We start from the raw sequence: 17,534 nt of genomic DNA, 5'->3' as shown, positions 1-17,534 counted from the left end.
ATTTATTCACACTAAGGGAAGACTTTGGCACATGGGACCCAATCTTCTCTTCCTATCCATCCCATGTTTCACCATCATTCTGTTTTACTTCAATATCTATCTGGATGATCTAGTCAACATTTTAATGTTAAGAGTCTATGGGCTTACTCAAATCTAGTAACTTCAATTCCATGTCCCATTACTAATTCATACCCATGGACACCCTTCTCACTCTGTTATCATCTAGGATGGCATCACGGCTGAAATTTTAAACTCCTATATCACTTTCTGACTATAAACCTCTGTGCCTTTTGCTTCCTCTATTCTTGCTACCTTTTCTGTATCATAATCACCCGATCAGGACTCTGTCTTGATCTTTCTTCTCAGTCTTCCCTGTATTATTAAAGATTTTCTGAAGCCTCCATGCAATGTATATGCTTGTAGTTTCCACAATCATACCTTCATTCAAACTCTTATTCCTTCAGTGCCAGACTCTTAATTTGATAGGCATTGGACTCCAAAGTAGCTTTTCCAAAGGTACCTGAAATTTTATGAATCCAGTTTCAAACCCATTCCTCAGTCTATACTTTCTATTTTTTGGATGTTGACAGCACTAACTTGTCAAAGTACAAAAAACAAAAAAAATCTTGATATATATACTTGAATAAGTTTTCTCACAATCTATTCAAGAAATATTGACTTCATCATACTGGGGTAAAGGGACCCTCTGCCCTCTTTGAGGGCAGAGTCTTCTGGGCCCAGTCTCAGCTTTCTTAGGCCCTTCCCAACTTTAACTGCTGATGAGATCGATGTCTCAGTTCACCTTTGGCCCATTAGCACCACACCAGTGTGTCACAGCAGACCAGTGGAAACCTCTGCTAATTTTAGTGGGATTTTCCTTAGCTGCTATGGGAGATTTGTTATTCTTCTGATCAATTATTCATGACCTAAAATCTAAACTCTTTAGTGTGACATTAAGAAACTTCATGATGTGGCTCCTACCTGTATATATGCCCTTTTTCCCTGCATCTGATCTCCAAACATAATAAACTACCTGAATTCTCCAAATGCACACTTGTTTTTGGACACCTGTATGTCTTTTCTTCTATTGTTTTCACTACTTGAAGTATTCTTTCTTAACTTGTTTCCACCCTTCAAGACTTAGTTCTGTTACTATCATCTTAGCAAGCTTTTTCAATTTTCCTTTAAGCTCTTTTTTCTGGGTTCCAAAGAATTCTGTGCTTAACTCAAGAAAAGCAGTTGTTGCATCTATTTTAACATGTACGTGTTTCTTCACCATTGATCAGTGAAGCTAATTAAGAACAGGTTTTACCTTACATTTAACATGCTCCGAATCTCACCCAAACTCTGACACTCAATACATGACTTCAATATGAATAAATAAATGAATGAATGAGGAACAATGTCCTTTACCCTTGCCAAAGTAAATTGAGGTGTGAATCTCACTCATGCAGTTATTCTTCTTAAAAGTCCATTGCTTCGTCTAGATTTCAATTCAGCAAATGTTGAGTACTTATTAAATTCTAGACATTGTGATGGATTCTGGAAGTACTCACATGAGTTAGGTATCACTCTCTACCTCAAAGGCGTCACCTACTGAAATGGGAACCAAATATTTAAGCAAAACTGCATAATATGACATACAATACAATCTTGTCTCTTTACCCTTTGCTGGAAAATATACATGGGATTTACAATTTGAAAGCCAGCAGAAATATAAATCCCTTTAGTACCAAAGCCCTTGAAAGAGTATTCTAAAGATGTCTTCTCTAATTTCTTTCAGTGCTCTGCTCCTTTCACCATTATATTTAACCTTTGGCCTTTACCAATTTATTAATACCCCTCTTTCTGTCACCGATGCTCTACTAATGGACAAATTCAGAGTGTGAGACTCAATACTTTGGCAATATTTGACACTGTTGATCCCCTGTGGAAATGAGATTCAGACCTTCTGACTATCTGTATCTCTGGTCTGGAAGGACAGGTTCTGTGAGCCTGGGGCACAGACTTCTGAGAAACGGGGGTCTCACTGGCTGGTTCTAAGGTCTCAAAGATAGGACATAAAAAATCCGTTTCACAAGTATTGCAATAGCTGCAATTTGTAATCAGGAATGGCTATGGACAGGAAATGCTGCTCTGAGGTGAATATGCATTTCTAGGATAAAGATGACAAAACTGCAATAAAATAGGAAGCCCACTGGAAGAAGGCAAGAAGGAACAAGATTCTTCTGCCCCCTTCAAGCTTTAAGTCTCCCTTTAGTGCCCTTGATTGGCAGAGCTTAACTTAGGCATGTTTGACAAATAAGAAATGAGTCAAGAGATAAACCAAAAGGGATATAAAAAATATCTTGAAGCAAACAAACATGGAAACATGGCATACCAAACTTGCGGGATGCAGCAAAAACAGTTGTAAGAGGGAAGTTTATAGAAATAAACATCTACATTAAGAAAAAGGATCAAGGATCCAAGATCGCAGAGTAGATACACACTGTGCTTGCCTCCTCCTGTGAAGACATTAATATTACAACCAAATTATAGAATAATCCACTTGGAGAAACACCGGAAGTCTAGCAGAAAGGAAGTTTTACAACTAAGGATATAAAAAAGAAACCATGTCCAGACTGGTAAGAGGGGTGCAAATGCAGAATAGGCCAAATCCAAACCTCCCTGTGGCTGGTGATTAAGAATCAGGAGGGATATCTTGGCCATGTTCCCCTTGAAGGAGCAAGGGACACCAGCCCCACACCGGCTCTCCAGTCCGGTATGCTGATACTGAAAAGAGGACGCCTCACAACATAGAGCTGTGAAAAATAGGGGGGATTCTGACTGTCTGAGTGGGATGGAAGGCTGCACGAAACTCAGACGTCTGTCTACTTAAAGGATCCATGCACAAACTCACTCACTAATAGGCACTCACCCTGGGCTGTGGCAGAGGGACAGTGACTTGGGGGCATCAGAGACATACAGGAAAAGACTGAGTTGTGTGGCTTTGGGGTAAGGACAGGAGGGACAGGTGCCATTTTCCCTTGTGGAGTCCTCCTCCTGTGCAGCTGACAGGGGGGCACCGCCTTCCCCAAATGCCCATTGTCAAATCTGACTCTGGATTGCTCTGCTGAGCTCTACTTGTTCCACCTTGGTGACTCTCTGAGACCCTGCCTCACCCAACTCATGTACCACATGAGGTTTTATCAGTGGCTGAAACTGACAGGAGCCAGTTGGTGCCAGCAGGCCTTGAGGTGTCCTGTTTATTTGTGGAATTACCCCATGACTGGTACTGGTGACAAGCAGCCTCAGTTCACAGTATGGCTTTTTCCACACACCTCCAGGTTTAGTACAGGCAGCGACTAACTGTGGATCATATTGTAACTCCTACCAGGTAGTCCCCGTTGGTCATGGGCAGTGGCTGACCTGGGCCTGCACTGGACACCCTCCCAAGAGGCCCTGGAACCAACATACCTAGAGGTCAGCTTCAGATTGCAGTAGAGCACCACCCTATTGGCCCCATAAGCGACATACCTAAAGGACGGTATCAGCAGGCATGAGAGCCCATTGGGGTGAATCCCACTCCATGGGGTAAGCCACTTGCACAACAGCCCATAAGCTGCAGACGTGGCCAAACCCCGCAGCCAGTCAGCCTGAGGGTTAATCCCACCAATAGCAATCAAGGCTCAACTATAACAGGAAGACACACACAACCCACACAAAAGAGACTCCTGAAACACCCAGCACAGATGATCAGGGAGACTGTGCCACTGGGCCCGACAGACCACCTACAATAGCAGGCCACACAGCCATGATTACGAGATGTAGCAAATTTACCTAACAGATAAAAACAAACACAGAGAGGGAGACAGTGAAGAAACAAAGAAATGCATCCCAAATGAAACAACAGAACATAGTTCCAGAAAAATAATTAAACAAAATGTTGACAAGCAACTTATCAGATACAGAGTTCATGAAAATGGTTATAAGGATGCTTAAGGAACTTAGCAAGAACTTCAACAAAGAGCTACCAAGCATTAACAAAAGGACATAGAAAACACTAAAAAAAACAGTCAGAAATAAAGAATACAATAACTAAAATGAAGAATGCACTAGAAGGAATCATCAGCAGACTAGATGAAGCAGAGGATCAAATCAATGATTTGGAAGACAAGGTAGCATAAAACACTGACTTGGAACAGCCAAAGCAAAAAAGAATTAAAAAATGAGGATAGTTTAAGAGACAACATCAGACATAACAACATTCTCATCACAGGGGTACCAGAAGAAGAAGACAGAAATCAGAAGAGAAAATTGAGAACTTATTTAAAGAAATGATGACTGAAAAACTTTCCTAACCTGGCAAAAGAAACAGACATACAAGTCCAGAAAGTACACAGAGTCCCAAACAAGATGAACCCAAACAGGCCCACATCAATACACATGGCAAAGCTTAAAGACAAAAACAAAATCCTAGAGGCAGCAAGAGAAAGTCAACTAGTAATTTATAAGGGAGCTCCCATAAGGCTGTCAGCTTATTTCTCAACACTAATTTTGCAGGCCAAAAGGGATTGGCACAAAATATTCAAAGTGATGAAACAAGGGCCTATAACCCAGCAAGGCTATCACTTAAAATTGAAGGACAGATAAAGAGCTTACCAGAGAAAGCTAAAGGAGTTCATCACTACCAAACCAGAAATGTTAAAGAAAAATGTTAAACAAAAGAAATGTTAAAGAGAAAGAAAAAAAGATAAAAAATGTGAATAAAATGGCAACAACTACATATCTATCAACAATCACTTCCAATGTAAATGATTAAATGCTCCAATCAAAAGACATAGGATGGCTGAATAGATAAGGAAACAGAACCCTTAAATATGATGCCTACAAGAGACTCACTTATATAATATAATATTTCATAAAAAATGAAAAAAATAGTTGGGGTAGCAATATTTATACCAGGTAAAACAGGCTTTAAAACAAAGTCTATAACAAGAGACAAAGGAGGACCCAGTAATCCCACTTTAGGGTATTTATCTGAAGAAACCCAAATGCTACTTCGAGGGGACATGTGCATCCATATGTTCATTGCAACATTTACAGTGGCCAAGATGTGGAGGCAACCTCGGTGTCTGTTGATGGAAGAACGGATAAAGAGGAGGTGGTACATATATACAATGGAATATTGCTCGGCCATGGAAGAGAATGGGTTCTTGCCATTTGCAGTAGAATAGATGTTCCAGGAGGGTATTGTTCTGAGGGAAGTATGTCAGACAGAGAAAGACAGATGCAATGTGATTTCACTTATATGTGGAATCAAAAGAACAAAACAAACAAACAAAATAGAAACAAACTCATAGATACAGAGAACATTTTGATGGTTGCCAGGTGGGAGGGAGTTTGGAGGTTGGGTTAAAATAGGAAGGGATTAAGAGGTACAAAAGTAATCATGGAGATGTAGGGCATAGCATAAGAAATATAGTAAATAACATTGTAATAACTATGTGTAGTGCTAGGTGGATACTAGACTAGTTAGGGGGAGGATCATTTCTTAAATTATATAAATGTCTAACCACTGTGCTGTACACCCGAAATTAATATAAAATAATAGTAAAGAAAGGGAAAAAAAGTAAAAAGAAATATCTCAAATAAACAATCTTTCTTTACACCTCAAGGAACTAGGAAAAGAACAACAAACTAACCCCAAAATTTGCAGAAGGAAGGAAATAATAGACATCTAAGCAGAAATAAATGAAATACAGACCAGAAAAACAGTAGAAAAAGTCAACAACATTAAAACCTGTTTTTTTTGAAAAGATAAGCAGAGTTGATAAATCTTTAGCTTGACTAAAGAAAAGAGAGGAAACTCAAATGAAAAATAAAACATTACTACTGATACCATAGATATATAAAAATGTATAAAAGAATAAAAATCATATTATCTTAATAGACACAGAAAAAGCATTTGAAAAAAATTCAGCATTCATTCATGATAAAAACTTTTAACAAATGGTATACAAGGAATGTACCCCCACATAAGAAAGGTCATAGATAGGCACACCTTGTTTTATTGTGGTTTGCTTTATTGTGCATTGCATATATTTCATTTTTACAAATTGAAGGTTTGTGATAACTCTGCAGTAAGCAAGTCTATCAGTGTCATTTTTCCAACAGGCTCAGATGATGGTTAGCATATTTTAGCAATAAATTATTTTTCAAATAAAGAATGTACACTTTTTTAGGCATAATGCTATTTCACCCTTAGTAGACTGTCGTGTAGTGTACACATAACTTTTAGATGAACCGGGAAACCAAAAAAATTGGTGTGACTTGCTTTATTGCAATAGTCACGTTATTGTGGTGGTCTGAAACTGAACCTGAAATATCTTGAGGTATGACTGTATGACAAGCCCACAACTAACTTCACTCTCAATGATGAAAAACTGAAAGCATTTCCTAAGATCAATGACAAGACAAGGCTGCTCATACACAGTCTATTCAACATAGTACTGAAAGGCTTAGCCCAAACAATCAGTCAAGAAAAAACAAACGAACAAATCTCAAAATAGGACAGAAAAAAGTAAAATACTCTCTGATAGGCATATGCAAAAGAATGAAAGTGGACTCTTATTTTACGCCACTCACAAAAATTAACTTGAAATAGATTAAAGTCTTAAATGTAAGATCCATAATTGTAAAACTCCTAGAAGAAAACATGGGAAAAAACATCCTAGATAGTGGTCTTGGCAATGATTTGTTTTCACATGAAAATCACAAAAAAAAAAAAAAAGTGAAACAAGTGCAACAATAAACAAGTAGGACTACACCAAACTAAAAGGCTTCTGCACAACAAAAGAAATTATAAACTGAAAGACAACCTACCAAACGGGAGAAAGTATTTGCAAATCATATATCTGATAAGGTGTTAGTATCCAAAATATATACGTAACTCATACAGTACAGTAGCAAAAAACAAAACAAATAAACCAAAAAAAACCCACAAAACAAACAAAAAAACCACAGAAATAATCCAACTGAAAATTGGTAAAGGACCTGAATAGACATGTTCCCAAAGAAGACATACAAATGGCCTATATATAAATGAAAAGGTGCTCAACATCACTAACATCAAGGAAATGCAAATCAAAACCACAGTGAGATATCACCTCACATCTGTTAGAATGGCTTTTATGAAAAAGATAAAAGAAGTTGTGGTATATATACACAATGGAATACTATTCGGCGGTAAGAAAAGATGATATAGGAACATTTGTGACAACATGGATGGATCTAGAGAATATAATGCTAAGTGAAATAAGTCAGACAGAAAAAGCAGAGAACCATATGATTTCACTGATATGTGGTATATAAACCAAAAACAACAAAAGAACAAGACAAACAAATGAGATACAAAAAATCATAGACACAGACAATAGTTTAGCGGTTACCAGAGGGTAAGGGGGATGGGGGGAGGGAGATGAGGGTAAGGGGGATCAAATATATGGTGATGGAAGGAGAACTGATTCTGGGTGGTGAACACACAATGGGATTTATAGATGATGTAATACAGAATTGTACACCTGAAATCTATGTAATTTTACTAACAAATGTCACCCCAACAAATTAAAAAAAAAAAGATAAGAGATAAGTCTTGGCGAGGATGTGGAGAAAAGGGAACCCTTGTACACTGTTGGTGGGAATGTAAATTTGTACAGCCATTATGGAAAACAGTATGGAGATTCCTCAAAAAAATTAAAAAACAGAAATACCATATGATCCAGCAATCCCACTTCTGAGTACATATCTGAGTGAAATAACATCAGTATCTCAAAGAGATATCTATACTCTCATGTTTACTGCAGTATTATTCACAATAGCCAATATATAGAAATAATTGAAGTATCTGTCAATGGATGAATGGATAAAGAAAAAACATGAATAAGAATATTATTCAGCCATGAGAAAGAAGGAAACCCTGCTATTTGCAACAAGATAGACAAAGCTAGAGGACATTATGCTAAGTGAAATAAGCCAGACAGAAGTAGATGTATGATAAGTGTATAATCACACTTATTTGTGGAATCTTAAAAAAAAAAAATTGAACCCATAGAAACAGAAAGTAGAATGATGGTTATCAAGCGGCAGTGGGGTGGGTGAAATGGGGAGATGCTGGTCAAAAAGTACAAGTTTCCAGTTAGAAGGTGAATAATTTCTATATTAGAAGATGAATAAATTCTATGTTGACTATAGTTAATAATACTGTATCATATATTTTAAATTTGCTGAGAGTAGATCGCAAGCATTCTTACCATACATACAAAAAAGATAACTATGTGAGGTGATAGATGTGTTAGTTAACCTGATTGTGGTAATCATTTCACAATGTATATATATATCACATCATCATGTACATTTTAAATATATACAATTTTATTTAAATTATACTGCAATAAAGGTAGGAAGAAATAAATACATTCATGTTAAATGGTTTTTATTTCATTTGCATGGGATTATCAGCTATCACTGCAATTTATGCTCCATAATTTATAAACTAATAAATTAATGAAATATTTAGTTCAACCAGATTACTTTTCATGTCACATAAATTCTTGTATTTCAGTCTACTTGAATATAGCAGTCTATTAGTATAGTGCGAAGTTTCCTACATGAATTAATTGTGGATTTTGCTTTATATATTTGTAGTTCATGTTATTCAGTGTGTACAAACTCATAATTTCTAAATGACCATTTTGATCATAGTTTTTTATATGAAAATTCTCTCCTATGTATTGTTTTAAAGTTAATATTATCAACACCTACTCTTTTTGTGTGACTAATTTAATTTTTCTTTTTATCCTCAACTATTCTGCCTTTTTTTTTAGATGTCCATTTGTAATCTTTACAGAGCAATATGTAGGGTAATTTTGCTTTTTCAATTCATTGTGATTTAGTAATTTAATTAAACTATATATTAACAGTAATTTTATTGGTTTTTGCTTCTATCATCTTGCTTAATGCTCTCTGTGTTGATACTACCTTTCTACTTTTGTCAGTATTACTTTTTGGTATATTGACTATTGTGGTTTGATTTTATTGTTTTTAATAATATAAAGTGGAGACATTCTACTTTTATTATATCGCTGTTTCAAATTTCCATCTAAATGTGCTCTTATATTAGTAATGCAAATAAACAATCAGAGATAAAAGTTTAGAATGTAGGCTGAAATATGTCATGAAGACCCATTTTAAAAGTTTATACTTAATTTGTAAAGCTGTGGGAGACATGAAGAATTTTCGAAGAGTGCAGTATGGTTAGAGATAGGCTATAGAAAGATCAATTAGTATTATGCAGAATGAATTGAAGTGAAATAAAAGCACAGGTTGCTTTTATTTAAGTCATAAGAAAGTGCTTTTATAATCAAAGAAAATAATGAGAAGGAATGAGGATTAGAGACTTAATAGAGACTGATGTCAAATTGGATATGATGTGCAAATAAAAGAACAATATACAGGAGGTGGTGTGTTACTAGTTGACTGGAATAATTATGGTGGCATTTATAATAAAAATAATTTTTCATGACTAGGTTTGTTGAGATGATCTGTTTTGGACATGACAGAATACCTAAGTGGAAACATGCACCCAATAATCCACCATGTGGAGATAGAGGTTGGAAGGAGTAAAAATGAAGTAGATCAGTGAGTCAGCCACTGTATTGATAATTGAAGCCATGGGAGTTCATAAAAGCTTTGAAGAAATGTGTTAGAGAATATCTGAAGACAGAATCTGTGTATACAAGTTGTTACATTATTATTTTTCAGTTTTTTTTTTTTTTTTTTATATTCAGCTTGGTGACTACTAGGGCTGGGGCTCTGAAGACTATCCACTGGTCGGTTGGGAGTGTGTTGTTCAAGTTCTATGTATTTGTGAATTTTCAAGTTTTGTCCTGTTAATTAATTTCTAGTTTCATACAATTGTGGTTGGAAGATTCTTCGTATAATTTCAATCTTCTTAATTTTGTTAAGACTTGTTTTGTGACCTAATATGTGCTCTGTCCTGGAGAAAGTCCCATGTACACTTAAGAAGAATGTGTCTTCTGATGCTGTTGGATGGAATGTTCCACATATGCCTGTTTTTGTCTAACGTGTAGTTCAAATTCAGTGTTTCCTTATTGATTTTCTGTCTAGATGATTTATCAATTGTTGAAACTGAGGTATTGAAGTCCCCTACTATTATTGTATTTTTGTCTATTTCTCCCTTCATATATGTTAGTATTTGCTTAATATATTTAGATGTTATACTGAAATTTTAATCTTAAGCAATTGCATTTGCAAATTATAGGCAGTTAGTAAAATCTCCATAACATTTAAACAAATCTAGCATTTAAAGATATCCGACATGAATTGTCTATTGAAAACAACTGAATTTAATTCCAGAACTACATTATATGTGTATGTTATCAACATTGTGCATATTTTTTCTTAATCTATTTTATTAGCTGGTTGGATTTCTAATTCAATAGTGTGTTTCTCAGTCCTCAATTAATTCCATGTGGCTTTCATAAAGGCTCTTATTAAACAATTTCTTCAGGTGATCCATTATTGTGATCAACTGTTTTACCCAGAGGGGTTACCCCAGAACAGTAACACCACATTTATAATAATGCCTAATAAGACTTGATTCTTTCTGGCAGTGTTTTACCTTACACATACATTTACAAATTTTTATTTTATCCAATTTCTAAAACGGGATGAGAATAGGCTTTCTATGAAGAATCACATTGTCTTTCCACTCTTTTTTTAAAAAAATATATATATATATATATATATATTTATTTTTCAATTACAGTTGACATATAACATTACATTAGTTTAAGGTGTACAACACAGTGATCAGATATCAACACAACTTATGAAGTGATTACCCTGATAAATCGGGCACCTATCTGATATCATAATAGTTATTACAATATTATTGACTATGTTCCTTACGCCATATTTTACATCCCCATGACTGTTTTGTAACTACTAATTTGTACTTAATCCCTTTACCTTTTTTATCCAGCCCCCCAACATTACTCTCATCTGGCAACCATCAAAATGTTCTCTGTAGCTATGAGTTTGTTTCTCTTTTGTTTGTTCATTTTGTTGTTTACTCCACATGTAAGTGATATCATACGGCATTTGGTTTTCTCTGTCTGATTTACTCCACTCAGCACAATACCCTCTAGATCCATCCACATTGCTGCAAATGGCAAGATTTTGTTCTTTTTCATGGCTGAGTAATATTCCAATGTATATGTACTACCTCTTTTTTATCCATTTATTCATTGATGAACACCCAGGTTGCCCCCATATCTTGGCTAATGCAATGAACACATAGATGCACATATCCCTTTGAAGTAGTGTTTTCAATTTCTTCAAACAAATACCCAGTGGTGAGATTACTGGGTCCTTCTCTGCCTCTTGTTATAGCCTTTATTTCAAAGTCCATTTTGTCTGATACAAGTATTACAACTCCAGCTTTTTTTCATTTCCACTTTTATGAAATATATTTTTCCATCCCTTTACTTTCAATCTGTCTGTGTCTTTTGCTCTGAAGTGAGTCTCTTGTAGGTAGCATATGTAATATCTGTTCAGCCACCCTGTCTTTTGTTTGGAGCATTTAATCCACTTATATTGAAAGTAATTGTTGATAGATATGTAGTTATTGCCATTTGTTATTTATATTTTTTATCTTTTTTCTTCCTCTTCTTCTTAAAGAAGTCTCTTTAACATTTCTTGTGATACTGGTTTGGTAGTGATGAACCCCTTTAGCTTTCTCTTTGTCTGGGAAGCTCTTTATCTGTCTTTCAGTTTTAGATGATAACATTGCTGGGTAGAGTGCTCTTGATTATAGGCCCTTGGTTTCCATCACTGTGAATATTTTGTGCCAATCCCTTCTGACCTGCAAAGTTTCTGTTAAGAAATCAGCTGACAGTCTTATGGGGGCTCCCTTGTTGGTAACTAACTGCTTTTCTCTTTGTCTTTCCACTCTTTAAAACCAATAACTGATTATAATAATAAACAATGTTACTAATGATGACATGTATCAATCTCTAAACTTTGCATGTTCAAACTCCATGTTTCTGATCACATACAGTGAATGTATGTGTAAAGAGTTATGCAAGCACTGATTAGAGACAATTTCTTATTCATTCAAGGTTATTTGAAAAGCATTATTGAGATATTTAGCAGAATCCTTAATTGTTAGAAAGCAATAGACAATTTAACGATTTTCACCTAGAGAGAACAAACTAAATGGCAAATTTCTCAAGTATTATCAAGGAGCGATAGAATGAGAGGGAGAGTTAGCTTCTGCACACAGTATGAGTATTCTCTAAAGTACAATGCTGGTGCAGTATGGAAAGTATCTCTGAAATGCTCCAGCTTTTAGCCATTATCACGTATGTTGACAACAAAATTACTGAATATGTTCATCCATTTATTCATTCAGTCATTCAACACGTACTTACTGTGTTCCTCCCTTGTGCCAGGCACAGTTCAGAGTTTTTAGGATACAGAGAAAGTGACAGAAAAATCTCCTCTCCTCATAGAGAAATACATAACTACAGCAGAATGTAGGCAGACAAAAAACAAGTAAAAGTGAACAAAACAAGTTCAGAAAGAGATGGGTGCTAAGAAAAAAAAAGTGATGTATCCAAGTGAATGTGGATAGGTACACTTCAGAACGGGAAGGCAGAGACAGGCTTTTGGATGAAACGAAGTACAAATCTCAGTTACTGAGGGGATAGTTATATGGGATTTTTCCTTTGTCTCTCTCCTGCTGACCATATTTTGACATTTCACTACTTATTATTGTTCCATTAAAGTGTTGAAATGCTAGTCAATAAATGATTACTGAAATCCCACTGTGTTCTCAGCACCAGTACGATTGGAAAATGTGGTTAAATTCAAACAACTAATTCTACTGCTGTGATAAAATATGTGGTGCGGAATGATACTTACGTCAGCAAATAACTTAAGTCTTCTTGTTTTGAGGGGTGTATTTGAGTTTAAGTTCCCCCAGCTATTCATACATCACATATCTGAGATTCAGCCGTCACTGTTCCAGGAACTCCTCCAAGAAGAGGCATCATTTATTGCCACTAGATGGCACCAATTATTTTCAGATTTTTAGGCCCAAACCAAACCAAACCTATTTCTATGTAATGGCTATATTTCACATGAAAGACTGTGAATTAGCACCATTATTAATAAAAGTATTGATCTTCCATTAATAATTTTGATGGTATTAAAGCTAGCATTAAAGATGATATGTTCATTTACACATACTTGTTTTTCAATGTATATTTGTTCCAAATAATCTTTTTAAAAAGTGTATTAGCAATGTTATTGAAAATATAAAAAAGAAAAAGCAATTGAATATATTAAATATACATTATAATTTAATATATAAATATCAGGATCAAAAATAGCCAATAAAAGTGTATTATTATATTACATAAATCTTTAATAGTTTCGTAGGAAATAGTTTCAATAAAATCTGGTAGAATTCTTTATATTTTAGAAGTAATTTCCCACTGTTTCTCTCAAAAATATGTAATATTTATAAGTATATTGAAAAAACCCTGGTATTTATTATTGCAATTAATTATAACAAAAATAATTACAAAATGTAAAATAGTATAGGAATAACTTCAGTAAATGTATTCACTTAGTCATATTTTACATAAAAATGTAATATGCATAACTTTATAAAGCTTAACAAGTATTGAGATCTAAAAATATACATTTTATCATATAATTTTCCTGTTTCTAATTAGTAAGTTTACAGTGAAACTAAAATATATGCAAAATTTTTCTAAAGGACAAGAACATGAAATATTCTTATTTTTCAAAAAAGTGCTAAGTAAACATTCAAAGTATGTTTATTCAGAAACAAAATGTAACTATTCTCTCATCTTTCATTAAAAATATAAAAATGGCTCTGGAATAAATATAACTTATACTTTTACATCAGTAGCCTTCAAAATAAAAGTGCAATAAAAATGAGAGTGCACATAACATGCACTAAAAAGTATAATATGTAGTACGAATATGTTATAATTACATAGAAGAAAAAATGACAAGTTACACATTTATTATGCTAACAGATTATTTTTTTAATCTAAACATCTTTGTTACTTCAAGATGATAAATGAGTGCCTCAAACTGGGTGATATTATGACTATCACTATATTTCCTTCATTCTGAAACAGTCAAAAAATAATACTCACTTTAATATCTTCCAGAGTTTTTTGCCTCATGGTAATGAGAAGTCTATGTCTCTGGTCTTCTTCATAGATTCTCTCTTTACAGTTTTTCCTTTCACTAATGAGATGATTATATATAGCTTGTGCGTGTTCCTTTTTAAATCTCATAGTTAAAAATTCGTTCCTGTGAAAAAAGAATTGCAATTACCACTAATCAATTTACAATTTATTTCCTAAAATACACTTATGATACATTTTAAAAGACTCAATATTGAGGAGAAGTTCCCAGATGGTGGATTAGATAAATGCTATGTCTGCTGCCTCCCAGGATGACATCAAAATTACAACCTCAAGGACCAATCAACCTCAAGAATTATCTGAAGACTAACTGAACAAAATCTCTATAACTAAGGATATAAAGAAGAGGCCACATTTAGACTAGTAGGGAGAGAGGAGATGCAAAATGGGCTGACCCAAACCCACAGGTAGTGGTTGAACACTAGGAGTGACACCTTCGTGGTGGTGGTCCCATCTGAATAGGGAGGGGTCCCAGAACCATAAGGAGCCCCCAGCGTAGGGGTCATGTGGTGGGAAGTGTAGTCCCCACAACATCTGGCTGTGAAAATTAGCAAGGACTCCATCAGACGGAAGTTCTCTTAAAGGGCCCAGATGTTGTCTTAAAGGGCCAACATGCAGACTCACTTGCTTGCAAACATTTTGGCTCCAGTGGAGGGGTGGCAAATCAAGAGGTGCCAGAGACATACAGAGTTGTGTGGATTTGGAGCAAGGGCTAAAGAGATAGCTGCCACTGTCCTTGTGTGGAGCCTGCCTCACATGTACCCTATAGGAGGGTGCCATATTTTCTATATTGAAGCCTTCCCCAAAGGGTCAAATCTGAGAATGCATTAGTCTGGTATAATCCAAGGGCATGCACTACCTTGGTGACACCCTGGGTCCTCCGCCCAGCCCAGCTGGTGCTGCATCCCTCTTGGGTGGCTTGCCATGCCCCACAAGCTGTGGAAGTGTTTTATAGCAGTGGAAGGGTGGCGGTGGCCTGGAGAAATTTTGGTGGTAGGCAGTCAGCCACATCTTTTGCTGCAGCCTCTCTTGGGTGGCTCTTGGGGATCTGCAGGCCCTAGGCGAGCAGTGGCCAGCCAAGGTGATCTCAGGTCATTTTGTGAAGTATCAGGTTCGGCACTTGTGCAAAAACTGAATCTGCATTAACTTTGTAAAACCACGAGCCATTCCTCATGATTTCCTGTTACCCTGCCCCACCCAGCTACTGCTGCATCTCACAGGACACTCTCAATACTGGGTCAACCAGCCCAGCCCACACATCTAAAGAAGTTCTTTGAAAAGCTGAGACTTATGGGCATCTGGCAGCTGGCAACAGGCCTAGGGTGGCCCTGGGCCTTTTTTCTAAGCTGCCTGAGGCCCAATAGTGGCAGAAGCCGGCCTTGATTCACAGTGAAGCCATGCCCACATGCCTCCAGGTCCAGCACAGGCAGCAACCAACCACATATAGCACTGTAGCTCCTACCAGGTGCCCAGGGCCAGTCACAGGCAAGGGTGAAGTAGGCCTGCACAGGAGCCCCTCCCCAGAGACATCAGAAACAACACACCCAGAGGTTGGCTTCAGACCGCACCAGAGCACGACCTTGTTAGCCCCACAAGCAGCATACCCAAAGAATGATTTCAACAAGCACAAGGGGATACTGGGGTGAATCCCCCTCTGAAGGGTCAGCCCCCACACAGCAGTTCATACACTGGAGGCATAGCCAATCCTGACTGCCAGTCAGCCTGAAAATCAATCCCACTCACTGATGTGCCCAAAGCAATCAAGGCTCAACTACAACAGGAGAATACACACAACACACACAAGGGGCACTACTGAAACACATGACAGGTGATCAGGGAGACTGCACCACTGGACGACATGGGATACATACTATAGAAGGCCAACCAGCAAAGACTGAGAGATATAGAAGATTTATCTAATACACGAAGCAAACACAGAGAAGCAGCCAGAATGAGGAAACAAAGAAACATGCCCCAAATAAAAGAGCAGGAGAAACCTCCAGGAAAAGAACTAAATAAAATGGAGGTAACCAATCTAACAGAGACAGAGTTTAAAACACTGGTTATAATAATGCTTAAGGAATATAATGAGAACTTCAACAAAGAGATAGTATACATAAGGAAGGTCATAGAAACCATAAAAAAAGTCAGAAATAAAGAATACAACGGCTGAAATTAAGAATACCTTAGAAGGAATCAACAGTAGATTGAATTAAATTAAATTAAATTAAATTAAGTAGAGGAACAAATAATTAATTTAGAAGACATGGTAGCAGAAAACACCCAATCAGAACAACAAAAAGAAAAAATAATAAAAAAAACAACGAAGATAGTTTAAGGGACATGAGGGACAACATCAAGCATAATGACATTTGCATCATAGGGGTACCAAAGGAGAAGAGAGATAGCAAGGAATCGAGAAATTATTTGAAAAAATAATGACTGAAAACTTCCCTAACTTGGTGAAGCAAATAAACATACAAGCCCAGGAAGTGAAGAGTCTCAAACAAGATGAACCCAAACAGATCCACACCAAGACACATTATAATTAGAATGGTAAAGGTTAAGGACAAAGAGAGAATCCTGAAAGCAGTAAGAGAAATACAACTAATTACTTACAAGGGAGCTCCCTTGAGACTATCAGCTGATTTCTCAACAGAAACTTTGTAGGCCAGAAGAGAGTGGCAGGAAATATTCAAAGTGATGAAAAACAAAGGCCTACAACCAAGACTACTCTACCCAGCAATTCTATCACTTAAAATTGAAGGAGAAATAGAGCTTCCCAGACAAGAGAAAAACTAAAGAAATTCATTACCACCAAGGCAGTATTAAAAGAAATATTAAAAGGTTTTCTTTAAGAAGAAGAGGGGAAACAAAGAAGATAAAAATATGAATAATAAAATGTCAATAACTATGTACCTATCAATAGTCAGTTTAAATGTAAATGGATTGTATACTCCAATCCACAGACATACAGTAGCTGAATGGAAAAGAAAACAAGACCCATGCATATGCTGTCTACAAGAGACACACCTCAAATCGAAAGACACACATAAACTGAAAGAAAGGGATGGAAAAAGATACTCCATGCAAATAGAACCAAAAAATAAATTGGAGTAGCAATACTTATATTAGACAAAATAGACTTTAAAACAAAGACTATCATAAGAGACAAAGAAGGACATTACATAATTGTAAAGGGATCAATCAAACAAGAGGCCA

At 36.1% G+C, this 17,534-nt stretch overlaps 1 protein-coding gene across 1 annotated transcript in view; it reads right to left on the bottom strand.

Annotated features, from left to right (window-relative positions):
* The window catches only part of CCDC178 (coiled-coil domain containing 178), a gene marked incomplete at its 3' end in the record, with an annotated part of 368,411 nt that overhangs the window by 205,071 nt on the left and 145,806 nt on the right, over positions 1-17,534 (bottom strand). The window contains exon 18 of the mRNA XM_081078376.1: positions 14,259-14,418. Within this exon, the coding sequence (XP_080934502.1) occupies positions 14,259-14,418 (160 nt within the window). The remainder of the gene's footprint in view (positions 1-14,258; positions 14,419-17,534) is intronic.

Source organism: Rhinolophus hipposideros (genome assembly GCF_964194185.1).
Source record: "Rhinolophus hipposideros genome assembly, chromosome: 17".
Taxonomy (NCBI): domain Eukaryota; kingdom Metazoa; phylum Chordata; class Mammalia; order Chiroptera; family Rhinolophidae; genus Rhinolophus; species Rhinolophus hipposideros.
The sequence above is the reverse complement of the archived record's forward strand: the minus strand, read 5'-3'. Positions and strand labels throughout refer to the sequence as shown.